Genomic DNA, 16,626 nt, shown 5'->3' with positions numbered 1-16,626 from the left:
AGTATTTATATATTTTATTCATATGGGCAACATTTACCTCCAGCATAAAACAAAAGTCTAAATAAGCAAAACAAAACAAAACAAAACAAACAAATCCGGGGAATCCGGAAACTCAGCCCTCAAATTCAGCAAAATATAAATATAAATCAGGAAGAAAAGAGGGAAACCACGCTTGTTCCCCACAAAATAAAAACCAGGAATCAATAATAACCTGCTACAAATGCAACTCTACGAACTGGCTGGCAAAATACAGTGATTAAAGCTGTGGCAGCAACATTTAAACCAACAAAATTAGTGCTTTACGTGGTGTTTTTTTTTTCCTTAATTCTTCCAGTGGTGCCATAGTCTCTATTTACAGGCTTTAAGCTCCAACAGTAGGACACAAGAGTTGGGAATTTGCTTTTGAAACAACTCCCAAACAGCCTCGTTCTCCGCCCTTTTGTCTTCCTTCCTGCCAGGAATGTCTCTTTGCCGCTGGATGGGGAGGGATTTCCCCGAGCTGGAGAGGTGGGCTCAGAATTCCCTCCGTGCCACGCAGGGAAAGGCCTGATTGTGAACTCTCTTGGTACTGATTGGGGACGGGGAAGGGGCAGAGATGCGTTTTGGGGGGAGGGGAAATCCATGCAGACAGCTGTTTCCACGGGCCTGGAAGCAATTCCATGGCTCCTTCATTTTACAGCTCTGAACCCCTTTGGAGCTCGTTGCTGCCTCGCCGGGCAGCAGCCGATGGATGATTTTTATCCTGGAATGGTTTGGGTGGGAAGGGACCTTAAAGCCCATTCAGTCCCATAGGCAGGGACACCTTCCACTAGAGTCCAGGCAGCTCCAAACCCATCCAACCTGTCCTGGAACACTTCCAGGGATGGAACAACCAAAACTTCTCTGGGCAACCTGTGCCACTTTAAGACATAAGGTACTATCGACACTAAAAACTTCCTCCTGAATCCCCGTCCTCTCCCAATCCCAGGGATTGCTGCCAGCGCCACGTGGGTAGGGCTGGCTCTGGCACTCCAGGAATTGCCACATCCCAGTTCAACCACCCGGGCACCATGTCTGAGGCAGCACTTGGGAATACATGTGGGAAAACACTGTTCCTTGGGACTGTTCCACAAGGGAAAAGGCACTAGAGATGCTTCCAGGCACTTGGTTTGTTGGGAATCTCCCTAAATCCCATGGCTGAGCATCCTGGGGACACCTGAGAGATCCCAACTCCTCCTGGGCCACCACTGATTGATTCCTTGATTCCTTTCCTCAGGAGTGGGGTGGAATGTACTGGGGCGTCTTGGGGGGGGGGGGGTGATTGCAGGCTCTGGCCCCTCCAACATTCCCTGTTTCCTCTTCCAGGGGCTTTATCCCAGCTCAGCATCACTCACCTGAGGAAGGACGTGCCAGCCTGGGCCACTGATTGCCAAGGGAACAACAAACCTGCCAAGGAAGTCACTCCGCAGTTTAAAACCAGGAAAAACCGCTCAGGGCAGGTGGAGGGAAAAGCACTCAGCTACATCCAGGTGTTTCCTTCCCAATTGCAGGGAAAAACAGAGAATCCCGCTGAGCATGGAGCCCCCCCCTGCTCGTGCATAGTTATACCCAAGCCTTGGGGCATCCTGTTGTCCCACTGAGCTTCCCAAAACTGGGTGTTCCAACTGCTTGGCTGCTCGGAATGCCCTGCTCACCCACTATTCCCTGCTTCCCAGGATTCAGTGGATTTTAGTAGCTGTAATTCAGCGTTTCCAGGCCTTGAAACCTCCCTACAAACAGTTTCTTGGGGGCAGATGCCAAATCCAAGTGACATCACCAGGAATTTCAGGGCCGCTTTGGTGGGATAAGCTCAGGAGGAGGATGATGTGAGATAAAACCAGATGTGCCCAGGAACCATCACTTTACCTGGATAAAACCCATCTTTGTTTCTCCAGAGCAGATTTAGTGTCCTTAGGATCATCTTGTGGCATTCCCCCCTCACTTGTTTCCTCAAGGAAATCCATCTTGGAATAACCCGGAGGTGGCTGAGCCTCCAGGAATGCACACAACTCCTCTGTAGCACGAGGAGCAGGACAGGGAGGAGGAAGCACAGGGAACCACTTGGCTTTCCCACAGGACACACGTGGCTCAATGGGGCCAGAAGGAAATTCCTGGTTTTTTTACGGCTTAAACCCCACAAGAATTCAGTAGTTTAGCAATTTAAGGACTTGTAACAGTAAAATATCCCAAATCCCCCCAGCGTAGCTCTCTGAGGACAGGGACAGCCTGCAGCTGCTGCCATCCCAACTTTTGGGACAACACCACCCCTCTCCTGAGGCAGAGATCCTGCCTGAACACAGATCCTGGTGTTCCCAGGGACTTGGCCTTGCTCCACAGGGCACTCCAGGCTTTGCCAGTGCTGCACATCTGGGCAGAGGTTGACACTGGCTCCAGAGCCGACCAGGCAGCTCCGCACACGCCGCTTCCAAGCGGATGAAAACGGATCCTACCACACTTAATGTGGGTAAGTCCCAGTCATTTGTCACCCCTGGCCTGGGGACAAGGGTCCCCAGGTGTGGCATGGCCTCAGCAGCAGCTTGAGTGGGGGTTTTATCCATCCAGACCTGGATATCCCACATGGATATGGGATTTAAGAGCAAAAAGAAGAGGGGGGGATGACGTGGAAGCTGCTCCTTCTCCAGTTGTTCCTAGAGGAACGTGTCCATTGGCAGGTCCGGGAGTCTCTGGGAAGTCTGTGGGAAGTGGCCCTGGGCCAAGCAGAAGGAACAGCAACTCCAGTGTAGGACTTCCAGTAGGTCCAGGCATGGCCATCCTTTCCAGGCCAAACTCCAGCGTTGGGCTCTTGGAAAGGGCTCCAGTGTTGAAGCAATTCCAGTGTTGTGAAGAACCGATGTGGGACATCTGGGAGCACCGGGTGGGGCTCCTGTCCATGGAAGGAGCACCCCTCTGAGATGTGGCAGAGCTGTCCACGCTCAGTCCGGTGCGACGCTTCCAAATCCAGTGTTGGAAGGGGAGGGGGAAGTGATGGAGGACACAAACATCCCCCTAAGGGAAGGAGAGGGGTGTGGGATGCTGGGAATCGGTGCGAGGTCCCCCCGGGAGCCACCACAGGGCTGGTGGTGGCTTTTAGGTCCTGTCTGTCCTGAGCTTCAGTGTCTCCAGCCATCACCATTCCAGCTCCGGAGCTGCCGCAGGACACGGGGATGAGGCGGGGCTGGGGGCCAGCGGAGCAGGGAATTCGGGAGGCTCCCAGTGGCACCAGTTCCCCTCCTGTCTCCGAGCAGAGGGCACTGGTGCTGCCGGGACTCACTCACAGAGCCAGTAGAACTGGAAGTAATAGTCAGTGAAGAGGTGTCCCAGCTGCTCCAGGGAAGTGCTGCAGTCGGCTCGGCCCTAGGAACGAGAAAAGCAGCTTAGAGAGAGAGGGGTGTGACTCCAAGGGTGGAATTCTGCCTGGATTATGGGCTGGGTCAGGGACAGATCATCCTCCTACCACCCATAGGACTGTGGGAAGCTCCTGGTGCTAAACCTGCATTTCCCACATTTCATAAATCCCACACCACGTGGCCCTGGACAAGCTGCGGGTACTCACCGGCTGCGCCACTCGGAAGTGGTAGGAAAACTCCCGGAAGGACAGCATCACCAGGGGCCAGCGGTGCGTGGTGTCCTGGGGAGGGAAGGGGAACAGCTGGTCAGGGATGAGCTTGGGGGATGTCCTCCAGGCTGGATCTGTGAGGAAATCCACAGCCTCGAGCTCTCAAGTGACCCCATGGATGTTTTCTGGAGCACAAGTGGGATGAGGAAGGGCTCTGGGAGCTGGGAGGGCTCAGCCTGGAGGAAAAGAGGCTCTGGATGGACCTTCAGGCTCTGCAGAACTCCCTGATCCTGGGATCAGGCTCTGCTCCCAGGGAACCAAGGACAGGATGAGAGGAAATGCCTCAAGCTGTGCCAGGGGAGGTTTAAGTTGGGTATTAGGGAAAATTCCTTCATGGGAAGGGCTGCCCAGGACAGCAGTGGAGTCCGCACTCCTGGAGGGATTTAAAAGACGTGTGGATTTGGCACTTGGGGACACAGTGGCCTTGGAAGTGCTGCGGGAATGGCTGGACTTTTCCAACCTCAATGATTCCACGTGTATTTTGTGAGCTGTCCACTTCTCCCTACCTGTGCCTCTGTGGAGTCAGTGGAGCTGTTCCTGCTCACAGCATCCTGGCAGGGATCACTGGAGACAAGGGCACAAAGGGAGATGGACACAGTGGAGGAGGAGCTGGGAAAAGAGGACACCATCAGAGCCTGGAAGTGGGAACAAGTGTCCCTTTCCCACAGAGACACCGTGGCTACATCAGCCACTCCAGGGGCTCCCAAAGGACAGGATCCATGGGCACTCACTTCATCTCCAGGGTCAGGTTGGTGTTGACGGCCGTCTGCTGGCTCACAGGGATGCGGTAGCTGAAATTCCCAGTCCTGGGAACACAGAAAGAACATTAGATGTCACCAGGCTGTGGGAAGGTCAGGACAGGGCTCAAAATCCCTGGCAGGCTGAGAAACTCAGAGGGAAGAACTTCCCAATGTCCTAAGGACGAGCCCACCACCAAACACAATCCCTGAGGGAAAGCTGGGAGCACCAGCTCCTCTTTCCATGGAGCAGCACCAAGTGATGGCAGGAAACACCCAAGAAAATCTTGGAAAACCTCTCAGATTTTCCTATTTGCTTCTCCCACTAAAGTGCCACCAAGGTGCCACCAGCCAGCCCTTCCCGCTCACCTGCAGGCGTCGGCAGCGGCGCAGTACTGGGAATGGATGGCCAGGTTGATCTCCAGGATCCGGATGGATTGCAGCACCGGGCTTGGCCCTAGCAGGGAGAGAACAGGATGTTCAGGAACAGCGAAGGGTGGAAAATCCTGCGGCTAGAAGGGAAAGAAGATGGCATCCACGTACCATCCGTGCCGGGCTGCTCCGTGCGGGGCCGCTCGCTCACCGGCTGCCGGAGGCTGCGCTGCTGCCGGGAGTTGCTGCGGGAGAGCGAGAGGTTGGAGATGTACTTGGATTTGCCCTGGATGTGGGAGAAGGGGGAGGAGGGGCTGGCATTGGGGCTGCCGAAGCTCTGAGACCTGTCAGGAGTCTTTGGCCACTTGGTGTAGGAGGTGGATTTCCCGGTGATGCCCCTGGATTTGGCTTTGATATTTGTCACTGGCAGGAGGGAGGGCTGGCTTTGGTCTGTGGAAAAACGGGAGAGAAGGTTGTGCTGAGAGGCAGAGAAAGGCTGGGAGCACTGGGATCACCCTGTCCCCATGTCACCTCCTGATGCTCCCCAGGTTGCCCAGGAAAGCTGTGGCTGCCCCTGGATCCCTGGAAGTGTTCCAGACCAGGCTGGACAGGACTTGGAGCTACCTGGGATAGTGGAAGGTTCCCTGCCCATGGCAGGGGTAGAACCAGATGGGCTTTAAGGTCCCTTCTGACCCAAAGCATTCCAGGATTGTGTGCTTCCATTTCTTCTGTGCCTGATGGAGCTGATGATGGAATGAGGAGGGAATGAGGTCAGACCTCTAGGTAGGGCTGCTCAGGTGAGCTGTGCCTGGTGTAGCTTCCCATGACTTCTTGCTGGCAACATGGGAAGCTCCAAATTCTTTCCAGCTCCCACATACCCCTGGCAACACGATCCAAACTGCTCCACATGGGCAGAGAAGGATGTAAAGGATACATCCAAGGATAAGGATAGAAAGGGTATCAGCTATCAGAGAGCTGCCAAAGGAGTGGAATGAGGACAAAAGATCTGGAGGGGAGAGGGAGCTGGAATTGTTCATCCTGGAGGAGACTGAGGAGACCTTCTCACAAGGAACACAAGGGGGACATGAGGCGACACAAACCTTGGAGATGTCCCAGCATTTCTAGGAATGTGGGCTGGCCCTCACCTGTCCGGTTGGTGGCATGGGCAGGGCTGGTCTCCGAGGGGACGGTGGAGGAGATGCCAGTGGGAGCAACGGAGCAGCACGTGGAAAAACAGGGAGGGCTGAAACAGGCCAGCACACCGCGACCGGGAATGCCAAGGGCTATTCCATGTGTCTCATCCGGGACTGCAGGGACACAGGGAATAAGTGAAGGGATGGAACAGGAGCAGCACCCGGTATCCTGCAGCCCTTCCATGAAACCAGAGCCATCCCAATCCATCACCCACCGTGCTCTGGGGGGGTCCTGCTGCCGGCTCCGTTGGATGCGGCCGTGGATCGCACGATCTGCGTCTTGTCGATGTTCTGGCTTGACCTGGAATGCAGGAAAAGATGCTGGAAACCTCCTGGGTGTGGACAATGGGGTCACTTGTAGGTGGGGAGAGAAGTGGCTGCAGCAGGAGGATAGGAAGAGGGACATGGAGTAAGTGGAGATGTGGGGAACAGAGTGATCTGGGAAAGGCAGGAGAAAGGCACACGAGCCATGAAGACAGCAAGGAGAGCTCAGAAATTCCACAGGGAATGGTGTGGCTGTTCCATGTCTGGCAGGGAAAAGTCCCAGCTGGTTCAGAGGACACCAGTAACCCTCCTGGAACATGCTGGCACAGGGTGTACATGGCAGACTTGCCTCTCATCAGGAATCTCCCACATGGATTTAGGTGCTTGGGACTCAAGAGGCTTCAAGCTCTCACCACTCCCTAAAGAATGTGCCCCTTATCCCTTGAAGACAGACTGTTCCTCACCTTGTTCCTCAGAAACACACACAATCCCACCCCCCCACCAAATTCATCCCATGGAATTCCAGGTGTTTCACTGCAGCTATCCAAGACCCGAGCTGAGGACACCACAGGCATCTCCTGAGGGTTAGGGAGATGGGGAAGGGAGGGAATCTTTCTCCCAGGTCAGCAGAACAAGGAGAATTTCTGGACACCTGTGTCCATGTCTTACCTTGTCCCTGAGCATCGCTCCAGGTTTCTGTGGGATAACGGAGCTTCACTCATTTAGAGGAATTAAAAAACCACGTTGTTATCTCCAAGATTTGTCTAAATAGGGGGATTTTTTTTTTTCCAGGTGAAAGGAGACTCAATGCCAGTCTCCCAAAGAGAATGTGGGCACAAGCCTCTGGAGCTTCACCTTCATCCCAGTCTAAATCCAACCCTTATCCCTGAGGTTCCTCCACTGCCTCATATCCCTTTTCCTTACACAGCTTTATCTTGCTCCTGCTCTCCCTGCAGGATGCAATTTCTTTATTTCACCTTTAACTAATTGCTTTTTCCATCTTCTACTCCTAATTTCTTTTCCCTGACAAGACCCATAACCCTTCCTCCCGGAATCCCACTGGAAGTCTCACGTCCCTTTCTGTTTCCAGTTTCTTGGCCTTACGTGGTGCAGGGAAAAAAAAAAAAAAGAGGAATTAAGAGAAGGGACGAAGGAATTAAATAATGAAACAATGAAACAGTCACATACCGTGGACACAGAGCGACCGGAATTCCGGGACCCCCGTGCCGAAAGAGGGCCAGGAGACAGGCAGTGGGTACAGCAAAGGAGCTACAGGACAGTGCAGGGAGACAAGGAGAACAGGAAAGTGGGAAGATGACCAGCAGGACAGGGAATGAAAGAGGATATGGAAGATAATGGGAAGGAAAAGACAAAAACGGGGAAATCAAACACAAAGCGGAAGGAAAATGGGTTGGATGAGATGTAAGGAAGAGAGGAGGGAGAAAAATGGGAGAGGGAAAAGAGAGGGAGAAAAAGAGACTCATTATCAGGTTACACAAGCTCCCAAAGCTGATCCAGCCCTGCTGCACCAGTGGGACGAGGCTGTTTTAGTCCAGCTGGAGGCATCCAAGGAACATTCAGCACATCCTAAAAAGAGATTCCCTTTTCCTTCTCTATTCCTCACTTCTTGCTCCAGATAATTCAACCACCATCAGACTGTGTGGCTGTGCTTGGCAGGGTTTGCAGCTCTGGAACTGTGCTCAGTAATCCCAGTAATTTCTGTGCTCCAGCCTCTCCCAGGTGACCTCCTCCCTCCCAGTGATTCCCGAAGTACCCACCCATCGATGTCCACGAGATCCTCCTCGCTGCGCAGGCTCAGCACGTAGAGTGTGGACATGGACACCACGCTGGAAAAGAGAGAAGGGCAGGGTGAGGAAGAGCAGGAATCAAGGATAGGGCATAGGATCGATCACTTCCACAGGATTCCAGCCCAGGAGAGATGGATGCCCCATTCCTGGAAGCGTTTGAGGCCAGGCTGGAGCAACCTGGGATAGTGGAAGTTCCCAGCTCATGGCAGGGGGTTGGAACCAGATAAACGTTAAAGTCTCTTCTGACTCAAAGCATTCCAGGATTCTCTGGAAGAAGCCACAGACCCACAGCCCCTCGCTGCACACCCCATGGACGGCACGGTCCCAACGGATGAGCTGGAGGGAGCCGATGCAGAAGGCCAGGAGTGGGATCTCACCTGAATGCCATGATGATGACCAGGGCTATGATGGTGCCCTGAAGGAAGCGCTGGCTGATGCAGGCCTGCTCCGGGACAACCGACGGAGACTGCGACGGAAAAAATCCTGGATCAGCTCATTCAGGACCCCCTGGATCAGCTCAGCTCCCTCACTGCTCTGGTCCTTGCACAGATCTCCCCCAGCCCATCCTGGGCTCTCTTCCTGCCTCCCTGAAAATCCTCAACTCCCCAAGTTTCGAAGTCATTTAATGTCTCCATTAGGAGATAGAAAGGGAAGATCATGGGAAAACTGTGGTTGGAAAAGCCCTCTAGGATCGTGGAGTCCAACCCTTCCCCCAGCACTGCCAAGGCCACCGCTAATCCATGTTCCCAAGTGCCACATCCACACGGCTTTTAAATCCCACCAGCAATGGGGACTCCACCACTGGAGCCCGCTCCAGTGCCTGACAGCCCTTTCCATCAAGAAATTTTCCCTAATATCCAGCCTAGCCCTCCCCTGGCACAACCTCAGGCCGCCTCCTCTTGGATAAAGCAGGAAGCAGAGCCCAGTTTCCTGGCTCCAACCTCCTTCCAGGGATTTGTGGACAGTGAGGTTCCCCCTGATCCTCCTTTTCTCCAGGCTCAGACTTCTCTGCTCCCGGCACTGCTCCTTTGGGATCCATCCCTTACCTTGCTGGTGACTTTGTGGGGTCTCTTTTTGTGGGGCACGCTTCCTGCTCGGCTGAACTGGCTCCCAGTTTGGCTGCAAGGAGAAAGGAGGAATGGAGCTGAGCTGGGCAGGGATAGCTTTCCAAGCCATTCCCAGGCAAAAACGGGATTTTCTGGGAGGGAAAAGACGTTTTTGTGGTGTGACAGTCACAAACCCTTTTGGTGCTTTGCCCCAAAACCAGCATAAGCAGGGTCAGGATGGAGATTTTGGAAGCATGGGAAACTCTTTGCCATGAGAAAGCCACTGGCTTTAGGGAAACATGGACACTATTTCATCCTGGGTGTCGTTGGGCTGGTCCCGTGGGAATTCCAAACCTCCTCAAGCTCAGCTCTTTAAATCCACTCCAGGCCAAGCGACACCAGCCAACATCTCAGTCCTTCCTCATCTCCCTGTTCCCAGTCCGAGCTGCCCCTTGGAACTTCCTGGGATGAAAGGGGACATTCCCTGTGTCTCCATAGGTACCTGAAGGCTCCAGAGCTCACAGTTGACTTCATGCTGTCCAGCCTCTTGAGCTTGGCCAGCTTGTGGCTCCACCTTTCCAGCTCATCGATCCGTGTCTCCAGGTTATCTGTGAGCTTGCACAACTCCTTCACGGCTCCCACGTTCTCCATGAAGATCCGCTCCTGCCAGGGAATCAGGGCAGCGGGCTGAGGCACACCTGGACCTGGATGATCCATGCCCTCCATGTGTGCCATGGGAGACTGTCCCCTCGATTCCCAGAGCAGCAACCAGGCTGCCACAGGTTGGGAAAGGTCAGGAAACCAGGTGCTCCAGGTTATCCTGACATAAGCACCTTATCTAGGAAGGGGAGATTAGGACTGGGAGCCTCCCTGCAGGAAGCTGCCAACAAGGAGCCCTTCCTGAGGGAGATGCTGCCAAATTTCACCAGCATCAGGCTGGTTCCTCCCTGCTGGTGTCCAATATCCACCCAGGGCTGCTCCCGACTTCTGGAAGACCAGCCAGGTCTGAAACTCATCTGGGAGCATTTCCCAGGCATCCCACTTTCCCACTCCCATATCCAGCTCCACAATTCCCTCAAGCCAGCTTCCCCAGCCTCCTGGCTGGCTACCACCAACCTTGTTCACCACCAGGAAGTTCTCCAGGGTTTTCCCATTGGAAAAGACCAGGTCCCCAGTGTCCTTCACAGCTTCCGGCAGAATCTCCTTCACTTCCTGAGCGATGACACCTGGAGATGTGGAGATGGAACAGTGGGATGGGATGGGATCATCCTGAACCCCCTGGATACTCATTCCAAGCTGTGCAGGGCTCCTTGGAGACCCTGAGGGGCAGAGGATGGTCAGACAAGGCTGCTCCCCAAATTCTATGGATAGGGATCATCACCCCACTATAGCGTACCTGGAGAAACTTTCTCCCTGTGGGAAGCGCCACCTTCTCTCCCACTCACTAAGAGGGAATTTCATTAGATTCCTTAATTTGGGAGGTTAGAAGGCCCCTCTTGCCCACCCCACGCCTGGGAGGCTGCCCTGGTACAGAGCTGGCTACAGTCCCTGGGAAAGGCAGGGAATTCCTGCGGGACATTCCTGTGTCAGAGGCGTATTCCCACGGGACATTCCTGTCTCACAGGTGTATTCCCATGGGCTGTACCTGTCTCAGAGGTGCTGTCAATGCCCACCGTGGCTGCAAACTCGGGTTTGTAGTTGTAGTGCACCAGCCTCATCCTGGAGATCCGCTTCAGCTGCTCCGTGGTGTCCACCTGGGACAAAACAGGCACATGGAATTCACCACGGGATATTGCTTCTCAAATCCCCACCACTCTGCATCCAAGCAGGACAACCCACTAAGGCCCACGGGAATTCCTTTGGGAGATAGCCCTGAACCCTGCTCTGAGCAGCCATAAGGACAAACACTGGGGTTAACATCCAAGTTGGGACAAGATCCTTGGATAGGGAAATCGGGAGACTGAGTCTCCTTGCAGATCCAGACACAGGGAAGAGACAGTTCCCAAAAGCAGGGGACATGATTATATCCAGCTTTTCTAGACAGGCAAATCCAGCTGAGAGGAATTCAAAGCAGAGCCAAGCCTCTCACCCAAGCTCTAGCAAGGCCCAGTGTGGCACCTGCCACACTGACCTTTTTTCTATTAATTTTTCACCTTTTTCCCACTGTTTGCTACTTCTGGTTAACACTGGAAGAGTCAATATTCCCCAAGACATGGTGAACATGGCACAGAAAGAATCCTAAGGCACTTCCCATCTGCTCTGCAGTCATAGGATCATGGAATATCCCGAGGTGGAAGGGACACGAAAAAAAATCAGTGGAGTTCTTCAGCCTCCTGGTGACCCCAAGCCCACTCTGCTTTCCAGGTTCTCACCTCCTGGATGTCCTCTTTCACTCGGACATCCGAAGGGTGCATCAGGGACCCCATGACCTTCACGTTGCCATGGACCACCAGGGCTTCATCCGGGCGGTCCGTGTTGATTCCCACGCGGCCGTGGTGGAACACTGTGTCCGGGAGCTGCGCCCGCTGCCACAGCACGTCACTGTCACTCTCAAACTGCCCCGGGTTGGAAGCCTGAGGAGAAACGGGACAACAGGGACTGACTGAAAAGCAGGGAGGGGAATGCTGGGAAGCGGAGAACAGAGAAGAGAGGTTGGCTCCTCTCCTCTCCTCTCCTCTCCTCTCCCTAAAGAAATATCCTTGCTTCCTTCAGCTGTTGTCCCAGCTATCAGTGTTACAGCCACTCAAAACAGCAGGAAACCAAGAGATATGGATGATACTCCAGGGTCCCAAGTTCAGAGCACTTCAGGCTGCCTGCAATTCCCTGAAATTCTGCGCTGGGCATCCTGGAAGCTGCCTAATCCATAGTGGACTTCTTGTCTGAGGTCCCTGTTTGGGTTTTAGTAACTGTTTTCATGTTCTGGAGCTGGTGCTCCAGCAAAACCCTGGGAGAACCTGGGAATGGTGCCTTTCTTTTCCTGCTCCCCTGCCTTAGGAATGAAAAAGTGATGTTCTGGGAGAGAGCCCAATTTTCCTGCATCTTCTTGTTCCTGCTGCAGAGTTCCAACAACACTCTTCCCTCATTCCCAACAATTCTACTGGATACTGGTCCCATTTGGAGAATGGGATTCCTTCCTTATCCTGTAACAGGCTCTTGAACCAGGTTGGGAAAGTCTGAAGCCAGAACCCAAGTGTGGACAGGGAAAGACACAAGCAAGGCAGGAAGAGTTTGGAGGAGGTGAGAAAGGTGGGAAATCAAGTTTGGAAAAGACCTCTAAGAACATCAAAGCCAACCCAGCACCTCTACCACTTTCACCACTAAACCATGACCCACACATCCACACATTTTGTGGATACGAAATGTGGGAAACAGCCCAGGAGGGTGCAGCAAAGGAGTGTGGGGACAGAGACAGGGATTTACCCGGACGATGATCCGCTCGGAGATGTGGGCTGCCAGCGTGTAGTTCTGGTTCTGGGCGTGTGCCTGCAGGGCCACCACCAGCATGAAGTACCTGCAGAGGGACACAGCTCAGGGACACGTCCTGTGCTGGGAAGAGCTGGATCTCCGTCCCCTCTGGAGCACTGGGCACCACGGAGGGCTCGCAGCACCCCCTCTCCTCGTGCTGGGTGTCCCCAACCCCTCCCAGACCAGGGACAACCTTCTGGTGTCTGCAATCCAAGCGCTATTCCCACGTCCCACTCCACCCAACCCAGGGACAGGCAGATCCACAGGATTCTGAGGATGTTCTGGAGGAGGCCCCTGCGTCCTCCCTCACCTCTGGTCCGGGTTGGGTTTGCCTTTTTTCCTCATGTTGTTGGCCGTGGTCTCGCTGAAGTGCAGCCGCCCCACAGTGACCTTGGTGACCTGCTCTGGGGGGAGGTTCACCCTGGAAGGAAAGGAAAACAAAGCCGTGAGTGAGGATGATGGCTGTCTGGGAATGGTGGCTATTTTTTCCCACTCCTCTCCTATCTCTTCCTTCCTTAGGTGGGGAGTACACAGTTTTCCTGCACCTGGAGGCCTTCTACCCAACAACACTCTTCCCTCATTCCCAGCTGTACACTGGTCCTATCTTGGGACCTGCCACACATACTTCATGCCCTGAGGAACCAGCTTTGGAGGGGCTGGAGCCACAACAAGGAGAGGAGAGCTTTTTTGGGAAAGGCCATCTCCTGGCCTGCTCCTCCAGTCTATGACCTGGGCACAGAGCAGGGTTGGGAATGCAAGGACAGGATAACAGGAGAACACTGGAGAGCGTGACACTCATACGGTGGAGTGGGAGACCTCCAACTCCACCATTTCCCCACCTTCTCCTGCTGTTGCTTATTCCCTGGAAGCACAGGATGCTCATTCCCACAAGGACATACTCACGTGACGGGGTTGAAGGGCCGTTTGCTGCGGTCTGACTGCGACTGCTCGATGTTGATGGACTGGTTCAAGGCCTCGAGCTGGAGAGGATTTGGGAATGTGGCACAGATCACAGAGACCTTCCCCTTCCCACCTCCTCCTTCCCAGCTCTCTGCCCACCCTTCCATGACAGGGTACATCTCACTCGGAATACCCAGCCTGAGTGTGGGCATCGTCCAAGTGCCAAAAAAGTTGAGGGTGGAAGGATCTTCCCGATGTGCCTTTATCCCTCTGGAGTCAAAGGTGAGTGGGAAGCAATCCTGAAGATAGCCAGACTGAGCCCATCTTAGGACTTGTATTTCAATGGCCTCAGAGGCTGTTTAGATTGGATATCAGGGAAAACTCTTTCACGGAGAGGGAGGTCAGACATTGAAACAGGCTGCCCAGGGGCAGTGGTAGAGTCACCATTCCTAGAGGGATTTAAAAGCTGTGTGGATGTGGCACTTGGGGACATGGATTAGCAGTGACCTTGTCAGTGCTGGGGGAAGGGCTGGACTCCATGATCCTAGAGAGCTTTTCCAGCCTATCCAATTCCACGATTGTGTGAATCCACACATTCCTCTCCTACACGAAGAGGTGCTGTTACCTGCTCCCAGCCACCTCCCAACCTCTCTTTTCCCAGCTGGATTCACCACGGTCCCTCAGCTCCTGCTTACCTTCACTCCGTGCAGCTTCAGGTAGAAGCATTCCAAGGGTTTCAGGCCCTCGGGGGTCTTCACGTACTTGGGATCGCCGAGCATTCCGATGTACACGGTGACCTGGAAGTGGTTCTTCTTCTGGCACACGAAGGCGTCGTCTCCCACGGAGAAGTTGAAGCCCTTGTCGGCATCCACGCGGTACGTGAGCATCGGGCTGGGAAGAGGGAGCAGGTGAGAACAGGAATTTCCCACAGCAGCTGTGGATATCCCATCCCTGGAAGTGTTCCATGCCAGGCTGGATGGGGCTTGGAGCAACCTGGGCTAGCGGAAGGTGTCCCTGCCCATGGATCACCACTGGATGATCCATAAAGTCCCTGCCAACCCACATCATTCCACAGCTCCTCTCATTCAACTGGGAATGAATACGGAGATCCCAAGTTCCAAAGTCTGTCCAAAGCCTGGAGCATCCCTTTAACGTGGGAGTAGCAGCTCAGACTGACCCACACCGTGTGGCATTCCCAATGCTACCAGCTGTACCCTTGTATCCCGAATTCCTGCTGAAATCACAACCACCTGCTCTAGCTGCTGTGGAAAAGCTTCCAGCTCTCCCAGTGGACAGGTCTGGAGGAGGAGGAGGAGAGGGAGGGAGGAGGAGGGGTCCTGGCTGCTCCGTGAACACACACCAGCTGGAAAGGTTTAATCTACATCTCCTTAATGGGCTGGTTTCCATGGGAATCAGGGAAATATGTGGCCTTTGCAGTGAGTCCGTTTTCCTCACCATCCATAAAGCCCAGTCCTGGGCTGGTGGGCCCTCGGAAGGGGGGGAAGGAGCTGCCTCTCATCCCACAGAACACCCAAATCCCATTGTTTTTAATTAAGGAACAGGGGATGAGATAAAGGGGGAGCTCAGCCCAGCCTTGGATCTCAGGCTTAAAAGTTATGGAGTACTTTCCCCCCCAAACCAAATCCCTTCTGACTTCCATCTCCAGAAGGACTGGAGCGGTGGGAGGGGAGGTGGACAGACTGACAGGAAGAAACGTGGCAGAAGTCAGGAGACTCTGGGAAGCAGGAGATAGGGATTCTTCACTGGTATCCCTCTTTTTTTTTTCTGGAATAAAACCATTCTCCCCCTGCAATCACCCGAGGAGTTAATGTGGATGAGAGCTGGGGGTGATTCCAGGTTGCCATGAGTAATTCTGGGATAGCCACGAGGAACTACTCACTCCTTACACCCCAGGGAGTCGGGAATGCTGTGCCCTGCTCCAGACACAAACCAGGCGGTGGGAGCAGAGCACTACCTTAGCCCAGAGGCACGAGAGGAATTCCCCAACCTCCTCCCGGCCTCAGCCCTGGATTCTCCATCTGGATATTCCTGACTGGGACACGCAGCTGAAGCTGACCCAAGCACCCTCATCCCAAGGGGACCCAAGCGAAGCCATTCCCGGCTGTTTTTATGGCTCCTGAGTTTTCACCACTCTTCCCACTGTTTTTTAACTGGCAAAGCCAAGGAGAGGGAGGATCTGTCTGAACTTCCAAACCACGGATGCTTCCCAAATTGGAAAACTGACGGCTGCTAAATGTGTGCTGACAGAGGGGAGACAGGCAGGCCCCCCCTCCTCGGCCTTCTGGAGATTCCAGGTCTTCCACAATCCCCTTCCAAAGGTTCGTTTTCACTGATTTTCCCATTTTCCCAATGGCTGTGGCTGGCACATCCCCCAAATTTTGGGATCCCTGCACAGAGGGAAGAAGCTGCTTCCCATGCTGGCTTTTCCAGGGACAGGGCAGGGGCCAAAGGGCAAAGTGTCAGGAATAAAAGGTCTGGGGTCAAATGGATTATTTGATCCCGAACATCCCCACTGACAGGGGCGGATTAAGGCAGGACAGAAGGGCAGGATCAGAGGAGGTTTTTCCCGATCCCACTGAGGGCAAGGGGTTACAAACTCCCCACAGGGAATTGTATTGGGATTTGGCCAAGAGCAGGACGGCAGAGGGATGCTCATGCTCCCCCATTCCTTCCTTCCTTCTGTCCATCCAGGTTTCCCCATATCTAAACCACTCCTAATACTGGGAGATCCCTAATCCAAAGACATTCCCTAATTCCATGCATTCCCTGATTTATTTTGCTTCCAGGATACAAACTCCAGCTGAGCAGCAGGACACTGTCATCTCTCCCACACAATCTTACCTGTGTGTCCATATATTCCCTTCAGCTTCCCAGGACACATCCATGATCCATCACCAGCACCCCGTATCACACACCCCAAAACACATCCAGCAGGTCTGGACCACATCCCACTGGTCTCCATTCCCTTGGTGAGACCCAGGATGTGCAGCACAGCCAAGTTTGGAGCTGTTTATCCAGACACTTCTGCCATCCAAGGGCTGCAACCCCAAAACCCCAGGATTAGCCCCGGGAGAGCACCAGTTTGCTGGATGGGAAAAGAATAGCACCTTCCCATTTTCCCAGCTCCAAGGCTCTGGCCTCAGCACGGAGATGTTTCCATGAAGGGCTGCCCTAGTCCCAGCTGCC

At 53.9% G+C, this 16,626-nt stretch overlaps 1 protein-coding gene across 7 annotated transcripts in view; it reads right to left on the bottom strand.

The window, feature by feature from the left end:
• Positions 1-807: 807 nt before the first annotated feature.
• The window catches only part of MYRF (myelin regulatory factor), a 43,616-nt gene continuing 27,797 nt past the window's right edge, over positions 808-16,626 (bottom strand). For 4 of the 7 annotated variants that reach the window (XM_038138856.1, XM_038138857.1, XM_038138851.1 and 1 more), the window contains 21 exons: positions 14,115-14,310; positions 13,423-13,499; positions 12,830-12,940; positions 12,475-12,565; positions 11,427-11,627; positions 10,700-10,808; positions 10,171-10,280; positions 9,557-9,717; positions 9,055-9,127; positions 8,386-8,474; positions 7,979-8,047; positions 7,389-7,469; positions 6,870-6,896; positions 6,152-6,237; positions 5,889-6,050; positions 4,915-5,193; positions 4,741-4,828; positions 4,366-4,440; positions 4,141-4,243; positions 3,572-3,646; positions 808-3,372 (listed from right to left, as the gene is read on the bottom strand). In XM_038138856.1, coding sequence (XP_037994784.1) covers positions 3,286-3,372; positions 3,572-3,646; positions 4,141-4,243; positions 4,366-4,440; positions 4,741-4,828; positions 4,915-5,193; positions 5,889-6,050; positions 6,152-6,237; positions 6,870-6,896; positions 7,389-7,469; positions 7,979-8,047; positions 8,386-8,474; positions 9,055-9,127; positions 9,557-9,717; positions 10,171-10,280; positions 10,700-10,808; positions 11,427-11,627; positions 12,475-12,565; positions 12,830-12,940; positions 13,423-13,499; positions 14,115-14,310 — 2,350 coding nt within the window. In that variant the 3' untranslated portion in view covers positions 808-3,285. The remainder of the gene's footprint in view (positions 3,373-3,571; positions 3,647-4,140; positions 4,244-4,365; positions 4,441-4,740; positions 4,829-4,914; positions 5,194-5,888; positions 6,051-6,151; positions 6,238-6,869; positions 6,897-7,388; positions 7,470-7,978; positions 8,048-8,385; positions 8,475-9,054; positions 9,128-9,556; positions 9,718-10,170; positions 10,281-10,699; positions 10,809-11,426; positions 11,628-12,474; positions 12,566-12,829; positions 12,941-13,422; positions 13,500-14,114; positions 14,311-16,626) is intronic. The other 3 variants (XM_038138854.1, XM_038138853.1, XM_038138855.1) reach the window with 3 other exon arrangements.

This window comes from Motacilla alba, chromosome 5 (assembly GCF_015832195.1).
Source record: "Motacilla alba alba isolate MOTALB_02 chromosome 5, Motacilla_alba_V1.0_pri, whole genome shotgun sequence".
Lineage (NCBI taxonomy): Eukaryota > Metazoa > Chordata > Aves > Passeriformes > Motacillidae > Motacilla > Motacilla alba.
This window is presented reverse-complemented; position numbering and strand designations above follow the sequence as displayed.